The 8,654-nt window shown below is 46.9% G+C and overlaps 1 protein-coding gene across 1 annotated transcript; it reads right to left on the bottom strand.

The window, feature by feature from the left end:
* Window positions 1-573: 573 nt before the first annotated feature.
* TXNIP (thioredoxin interacting protein) lies at window positions 574-7,374 on the bottom strand. Its single transcript, XM_026687561.2, has 8 exons — window positions 6,882-7,374; window positions 5,643-5,715; window positions 5,377-5,524; window positions 4,915-5,017; window positions 4,027-4,283; window positions 3,001-3,157; window positions 2,547-2,698; window positions 574-2,269 (listed from the first exon to the last, which is right to left on the bottom strand). Exons 1-8 carry the CDS (start codon window positions 7,129-7,131, stop codon window positions 2,231-2,233), a joined length of 1,179 nt encoding a protein of 392 aa, XP_026543346.1. The 5' UTR covers window positions 7,132-7,374; the 3' UTR covers window positions 574-2,230.
* Window positions 7,375-8,654: the final 1,280 nt, after the last annotated feature.

Here is an 8,654-nt window from a genome sequence, read left to right as displayed (position 1 = left end):
TGCCTCCTTGCGCGAGGAAAATTTTTGGAAGGAAACATTGCTGGAAAGATTTGAGGCATAGAATGATTAAAGTGAGATTTTGTTTTCCAGATGTATCTTCCACTTATGGCTGTACTCATTTGCCACTTATCAGGATGTTAAAAACTTCAGACTTTTCAAAGTTAGGGCAGAGCCCACCTCAAAGGGTACTTAAGACCCAGGTTGACCCCCATCCCACCCAAAAACTACTTACAAACTGGTTCCAAAGTTTCAAGCCACTGCAGGACCCCCACATCCGTGTTCCTACACCCTTACAACTGACTGCAGGGACATAGCCCCCATCCTGCTGGGTAGCAAGCCTGACTCACTTAACGTCCTCGGTCAGGGAGAGTAGGGGTTCAAGTTGTTAAGCGAGACCATCTCTTCCCAGGCTCTATTTGGACTGCAATCATTGCGGTCACAGAAAGTGTAAAGAATTACCTGCAAATTAAGTGCTTACATACTTGCATGTGTTTATTTGCACCTGTAAAATTTTGTCCGAAGACACCGATCTTGAGCCACGATCCCCCAAATCAGAACCCAAACACTTGGCAGTTTTAATGTTTTGATAATTTATTAGGAAAAAATGCTTTTTATATACGTCCTAGTTCAACGGTACAAAATATAATTAAAGTTGCAGATAATACAAAAACACAAGCAGAACAAGTGAAACGAAAACACATTTTTAAGGAAGAAAAAAAATAACCAGCACACCCATTTGTGACACACAAAAGTATTTGTGCGGACAAAATCTGGGATGAATTAACACTTTGGCAATGCAGTGCAGTCATTTCAAGTGCATTTTTTTGTTTATTGACTGGGAGAACAAAACACACAAAGTCAACACACAAAGTCATTAGGGAGTGTCGCAGGATAGCCAGTGACCAAAAATAAATACTTTTCCATGAGGCTTTTCTTGAAATCTTGAAGCTCTTGCCATGGATTATCTCTGCGTACATTCATTTATTTTTTGAAATGCAGATTTTCTGGCACCCCTTTGACACGAGCATTTTTGGTCTCTCCTGAGGCCCCTGGAAAGGGTGGGTGGGGGGTTCAACGGGGCTGCTGAACCTCCTTCCTCCTCCCACCTATGACCTCCCACCTCAAACCTGCCACTCAATCTACCCCCACCCTACCTCTGAACAAGAACACCTAACACTTATCCCCACCTATCAAGGAGATCCCTAGGCAAAACAGGGATTTCTCCCTTGCTAACAGGTGGGGTTTGCTTAACAGGTTTATAGACAAAAGGAAAAAATACAGGATTTAAGTGCTATAAAAAACAACAACTCGGAGGACCCAAGTCGTTATTCCCTTGCATTGTTTAATAAGCTCTACAGAATATTTTTTATTTCTTACAGATTTAGGCTCTTCTGCCTTCGGATGCCTCGCGGTTTATTGCTTGTACAGCGTTTCCCCACACTCCTCTCCTCCTTTGCTTCTCTCGCCTCTTCTCCCATCTCCAGAGGCTGGTGAGAAGGAAGCCCACTCCTCACCACCTCTTCTTCCAGCCTCCGATCCCCTTTTCTTCCTGGCCACCCTTCCCCTCCTGACATGCTCTTTTCCTTTCCAAGGCTGGTGGGGTTTAAAAAAAAAAGGGCTGAAAAAAAACCCAGCCCCCACCAATATGAGCAGCTCAAGAAATTCTCCCCTATATCAAAACCCTCCAGGCCAGATTCCCTTCTGCACCATCAACAGCAGAACGTCACACACCACCTACAAAATTGTAGAGCGGTAGGACATTCTCACATCCCGACTACCAAGCCCCCAAAACTTTTTGAGTCTTCCTCCCCCTTTTCCTTGTCAAGGAGGGGCCAAAACAATGAGACAATCAGGGTTTTTCTTCCAAGAAGCTGCCTCTTAACACCCCCCACAATCGCATCAGCACCAGTCAAACTGGGGGCACATGCTCTGCGCGAAGGGCTTTGAGGAAGGAAACGGCCCCCTCCCCTCTCATACATGCCCCCCATTTTTTTGGTCAACTGGAACACAGGTGGGCTAAGGCACTAGGAAGTCGGTTTCGGCTCCTCCGCAGCTGACTTTTGTTTCCTGAGAGGTCAAATTTGACAACCTGGAAGGTGTTTTTTTCCCTGTGCCTTTTCTTCTGCTGAGTGCAGAATTGCTACCCAGGGCAATTTTTTTTAAAAAAAAAAAAAAAGTCCAGAAAGAAGCTGGATAAAAATCACAGCCACACCGGAGTTTCCTTCCGCGTTCACTGGACAATGTTGTTGTTCAGAGTGCAAGGATCGATCTGGGGAAAAAAGGGAGACGTGTAAAACGGAGATGAAATAAATATGCTTCTTTGTGCAAGCTAAAAAGATCTAAGAGGTTTCTTAAGAAGAGGCTGGACAGTCGCCTGTCTGGAACGGTCTAGGGTCTCCTGCTTGAGCAGGGGGGGCTGGACTAGTAGACCTCTGAGGTCCCTTCCAGCTCTATTGATTGAACGAACTCACAACGGAAAGACCCTGCTGCTTACAAGACCCGAGGGTAGTAGCCCCTCCCCAATTCCCTTCAGAAGCAGCCCTCACCTCTGTGTAGGTTGGTGGCGGCATGAATTTGAACTCGGGAGCGTACATGAAGATGGGGCTGTCGAAAGAATTGTCCAGCTCATCCAAGAGAGGAGTTGTGGGGCTCTCGATCCGGTGGTCTTCGGGGATGATATCCAGATAGCATGGAGGTGCTAGAGGGGAAGAGAGCAAAGGTCAGTTCTGGAAGGTCAAGGGGGGCCCGCAGAGGACATCGCAAGGTTGGACACCCCTGGTTTAGATCCTTTGAAGCGCAGCAAGAGGCTGCTCTGCAACTACAAAACCCATCAGAGAGAAGGCGGCTCATATGGTGGTAGGTAGAGGTTCCTCAGATGGCCCCACCACCATCACACAAGCCCACCTCCAACAGAGGTAGGTGCGGAGACTGCCCTTCCTTCCTCCCCCTGGACATGGGAAGCAGGCGGGACTTAAAAGGACCTCGGAGAGGCTTCCTCACCTTCTGGCGCATCGGGGATGTTGAGGTCCACCCAACTCATCTCGGAGCTGGTCTGGCTGGCCATGCTGGAATTGCGGCTGCCAAAGCTGGACTTGTTGCCAATGACCAGGGGCAACTCCAGGATGATCTTCTTGGAGCCGGGGACGCTGACGTAGATCTATGGAAGGGGCAAGAGGAACACGGGTGAGGGGGCTTTGCTTGGTGGAAAAGCCACACCTGGTTAAGGGGCTCCTTCCTCCAAAGTTTAATCCCACAGGCAGTCAAAACAGGGTCACTGGAGCACGTCCTTGGAGGAAAGTGGCTTAGGCCCTGGGCTTTAGGCTCTGGGGCCAAACCAGAGCCAGTTTGAAGCTGGACAGGAATTAAAAACTGGGCCCCGAGGCTTGATCTAAGTGCTTGAAGAGGGCTCTGTGGTTAGCTCCTAGCACTGATGTTAACTAGCTCAAGGGTCTCCTCCAACCTTGGCAACCTTTTAAGACTTGCTGACTTCAACTGGCTTTCCTGGTTGAGGAACTCTGGGAGTTGAAGTCCACAAGTCTTAAAGTTGCCAAGGTTGGACACCCCTGCCTTAGAACACCTGGGCCCCTTTAAGACTTGTGGACTTCAACTCCCAGAATTCCCCAGCCAGCAGAACTTTTAATAGATGATGAGCATGGCTGGCTGGGGGGATTCTGGGAGTTGAAGTCCACAAGTCTTAAAAGTTGCCAAGGTTGGAGAGACCCTTGAGCTAGATGGGCAATGATACCAGCTGCAGGAAAACCAGCAAGCTCAAGACAGCCCCAGGGAGCCCCCCCTTTCACCATCTTCCTCTTCACAATCCCCACTTCCTCTACGAAGACCAGATGAGGTTCCTAGCTGCGTCATGAAACGTCCGCCAGGAAACCAAGCAAGCTCAGAGACCTCACAGATAAAACCCTGAGCTACGAATATCCCCTCTCTCTTCTACTGATTTAACTAGCTCTAACCCGACTTGCAATAGGGCAAGAGTTGTCGGAGCGGGCCTCTTTTGCCTCCAAGGGGGCTCACCTGCAGGAAATACTCCACTCGCAGGATATTGCAGCCCAGAATGGATGGCTTGATCTTCCTGACTCGGAGCGTCTTTCCCCGCCAGGACTCGGACATGCCGGACGTGATGTGGTTGCCTCGGACGCAGGAGAGCTTCTGGGAGAACATCTTGGTCTGCCCATTGGCCAGGTAGGTGTGCTTGGCCACAATGGCTGCCTTGGGCACCACGATCCGGGAGCAGGTGTTCTCAAAGTCGGCATTGATGCAGATGTCATCACCTGGAGGAAGGCAGGGGAGATGATGGTGTTAGACCCTCAAGAGCCCTTAACAGCCTTTGCCCCGAGAAAAGACTCTGTATTCCAGTCACCTATAAATCCCTCAAATTAATTCAATGTTTCCCTGTGAGGTTTTCTAAACAAAACACCCCCAAGATTTCACATTCGAATGCAGATTCTACACAAAAACCTAGATACGTTGTTTATCTATTTAAGGCAAGATTTTTCACTCAAATCAACCCAGATCTACACACACAAAAACCCTAGGTAACCCCCTCCAAAAAAAACCCACCAGTTTTAAACTAAATTTTCACCTAGTGTTTTCCACACTTAACATCCACCCAGAATCTACACAAACACCTAAGATAACAAACGAGCCTTGAACGAAATTTTTACCTATTAAACACATGCAATATAATGTCATGAACATAGAAAAGCTTAAGATTTTGGAATGAAAACACCCAGAATCCCAGACAGAGATCAAAACCCCAGATCTGGACTTAAAAACTCAAGTGTTGGCAACCCTGTTTTTTATCTGCTCCACCTTCAATGGGTGAGCTCAATGAATTTTACCAATAAGGTTAGCAGGTGGGAGGTAAAACGCAGAAGAATTGCCATGCTGCAGGAATCTCACCTTCACAGAATCCTTTGCGGTCAATCCTGGCACTAACAGAGACGTGCCCGTCTGGGATGAACATACAAGAAACTTTCTTCTCCTTTTTGGCAGAGACAGGAGACTGTGGAGAAACAAAATAAAAGTCAAGATACTTGATAACAAGCATCTGATCCACTCTAAATTATGTTCGACTGGATTTTTTTCCTTGCAAACTCTTCCCTAGTCAACTTCCTTCAAGTCATAGTTAGAAACTAATGATCCAGAGACATTCTGCTTTGCTTCCCCTTGGACGCAAGCGATTAACTCCCACCCAAGGAAGTCACTGCACAAGCCCAAAACTTCACCCAAAGTTTGGGAGAAGATTTGCAGAAAAAGACAGAAAAACATCCAGGCATTTAAAGCTGCAAATTCTAACTAATGTAACCCTGGCGCGATTGATGGACAGCAAAGCTCAAAGTAAATCAACAGGGAGATAGTTACCATCAGATCTGGAGTGTTGACGTCAATCTGATCCATCACTTCGAATCGCTTCTTCACCTCTTGGGTTGGGAAGGAGGGGCGATCCAAGGAGGCCTTCACCCAGTAATCCACACAGCCATACTTCCCCTTAAAAGTGGTGCCGAGGGGCCTGAAAGAAACCCAAGCAGGAGGTTAGACAAAGGAGAACAAGGGCCGACCCCCCCATGATGGATGGGGAGGATTTCACACCGATTGATTAAATAGTCTTTAGTTGATCTCTTACTTACCCTTGGGGCAGTTCAAAGTGGAACTTGTATTGGTAGGTGTTTCCAGGTCTCAGCAAAACAGAACCATCTTTATCTAGAAAAATACAAGAAACCAAAGGGATCAGATTTGTGGATTCTTTTTCAAGCTGAAAATTAACCTTTGCTGCAGCAGCAAAGAGGAACCTTCCTCAAAGGGTTTCTAGAGGTTTCCCCTTTTTTAAAATTAAAAAAAAAAATGCAACAGCGTTCATTCCCCTTCTTTAAAAAACTCAGAAACGAGTTAGCTGTGATCTCCAGCCAAGTTTTGACAGCTAGAGCCTCTCTTCTAAAGGGAACACCTGGGTAGCTGGGGAATTCGCTTCCGATTAAAACGGATTGCTCCCAGAATTGCCTCCTGCCAGGGACATCCTGTACCACCCAAAATGTCTTGTCTTGGGAAACAGCCAACTCAGGCAAATTTTAAAAACTCCAGGATGCCCCTCCTCCGCACAGTTCCCTCTCTCACATGTTGGAAAGGACCTTGGAGGTCTTCTATCCAACCCCCCTTGCTCAAGCAGGAGACCTTATACCACCACTCCAGGCAAATGGGTGTCTTTCTTAAAAAGGGCATTTTAAAGATCTCTAGGGAATTGCTCTCTCCTTGGTGAGCTCTCCTTGGTTTATCAAACTTCTCTAAAAAAGAATCTGTTCTTCCTTGCACCTAAAACCTTCCTTCACTCCAAAGGTGGCAGATTCACTTGGATGAACTGGGTGGCTGTAGAAACTGAATATACGCATTCAATATATTGAAGACCCAGGCAACTCAGGGGTGCAAACTGGGTTTGTTTAGGAAAATTGGGACCTTAAGAGTTTCGACCAAAGCTTGAAAGAGTTTTTAAAATTAGATTTCATTTAAATTTTAAGGTCCTAGAAGATATTTTTAGCAGAGAAAGATTGCTATTTCTACTCCAAAAGCTTCTTTCATTCACCCCAGAGCAGGACTAGAGCCCGGCCACTCTTTAAAGAGGATCGGACTACAACTCCCATAACTGGCTGGGGAATTCTGGGAGTTGTAGTCCATCCTCTTAGAAGCGGCTGAAGGTCGAGACGCCCCGATCCAGAGGATGCCCACTCCCTCCCAGCCATGCCAAACATGGAAAGCCACCGATAGGGGCGCTCCCCCCCGCTCAGGTGCATGGGACTTGGAGTCCCCCCACTCCCCAAGCAGCCAAAAACAAAACAAAAAGCCCAACTCCTCCGCGAAGCTTCCCGCTGGCTCACCGGTGGCCTGGTCCTCCAGCTGGAGCACCGATTCGTGGCGCAGGTACTCCATCTCCTGCTTGCACTGCTGCGGGCCCCGGATCCACAGCACTCGCGCGACCCCGCAAGCGAGGAAGCGCACGGCCGAGACACGCGTGACCTCGGCCACCTCCACTTCCACGCGGCCGGCCACTTTCTCACCGCTGGAATACACGCGGCCGTTCTCTTCGAAGTCCAGCCGTAACGCCTTGACCCGCTTAAAGACCACCATGGTTTTGTGAGTCTGTGTATGTCAAATTGCAAAAACGCAAAGAGATTGCAAAAAAAAAAAAATGCAATGCCTCTCCGGACTCCCGAGACGTTCCTTTTTTAAAGAATAGGAAGAGCGAGACAGAACGAGCGGCGTATGTCACTTTTCGGAACGAACACAAACACCTCCTTCCGCTCAGCTGCTTCCCAGCTTCTGGCCGGGTCCGTGCCGCAGGCGGGGCTTTTATACCCGCTCCTGGCCTCCTCTCCCCGCCCCTCCGTTGTTGATCTCAGCGCTCGCCATGCGGCCGGCTCGTGGACCCGCGTGCTGCGCTCGTGAACAGCGCTCCCATTGGCTCCCTCGCCGAGTTTACGATCCCGGCAGCCAATCGGAGACCAGCCGGCGGCGCGTGGACACCGTGTGTGGAAAGCCCTTGCCGGCCGTGCTGAACACTCCAGCAGCCGGGGAAAACCCATCACACTGAGTGACGGTTCAGGCGACCAATCCAAATCCGTCAAAAGAAAAGAACGCTACGTCCTTCGCCAATCAGGTGCGGCGTCTCGGGTGGGGCTGTTCTAATTGCAGAAACTTCTGCTTTCTCACCTCCCCGTCCTCCTTGCTTGCATGTTTCAATTTCAAACCTGAATACGTGTATATATATAAATATCTTCTCTCCTATCAATAATAACACAGGTCAGCATATTTGATAAAGGGACTGTAACTTTGGCCGGGGAACCTCTACGCTGCAATTTCTAGATTAAGGCTAAGAAGGAGCAATAATTTTGTCCAAAATAAACGGCACAGCAATGCTAAAAAAGATCCTGAGGTAAATGCGCGACGTTTTCTCAACCGCTTCTCCAATGAGGGACATGGGCGACCCATAAAAATAACATAAAAATAAAACTCAGGGCTAAAAAGTGGCCCTAAACATTTAGTAAAACAAAATTGAAGGCTTTTTTTTTTTAAAGCATCGTATAAAGTCATATATTTATTACAGATCCAAACCTGTCCGTCCAAGTGGAGCAAAGAATCCCGTGTCATCTTTTTTTTAATACACACATTTACATATAAGTGTGTATATATACCATGAAAGATAGAAAGATAAAAGCCACTTACAAGAGAATAAAACAGTGAACTCCATTTAGTAAAATACAAGTAAACACCGAGGCCCCCTTAAATAATTAGCCAATATTCCTAGATCAGAGCTGGTTGAGGATAATTTTTATTTTAAAAAGGTCAAAATGTGACTTGAAAGGCAGCATAGCCATGGGAAATGCTAGGAAATACACAAAAAACGTGATACATTTTCTAGTTTGTTTCTGTTCCTTCTATTCTCTACTTTTGGAAGCCTTTTGTGGGTTTTTTTTTACATAAAAGTGAAAATAATGATTGTGATTTATGGCTTTCATATTTAGACAATAAATTACAGAAAGAAGAATATGTAACTTTAGAGAGGCTAAACTATATTTGGACTTATATCTGCTGTAAATATAGAAAACAGCTTCTTTATATCTTTTTTCTGTTTTTCTTCAGTATTTTTTCCT

This window comes from Notechis scutatus, chromosome 14 (assembly GCF_049901735.1).
Source record: "Notechis scutatus isolate UNSWTSFEM ecotype Mainland chromosome 14, rNotScu1.2, whole genome shotgun sequence".
In the NCBI taxonomy this organism is placed as follows: domain Eukaryota; kingdom Metazoa; phylum Chordata; class Lepidosauria; order Squamata; family Elapidae; genus Notechis; species Notechis scutatus.
This window is presented reverse-complemented; position numbering and strand designations above follow the sequence as displayed.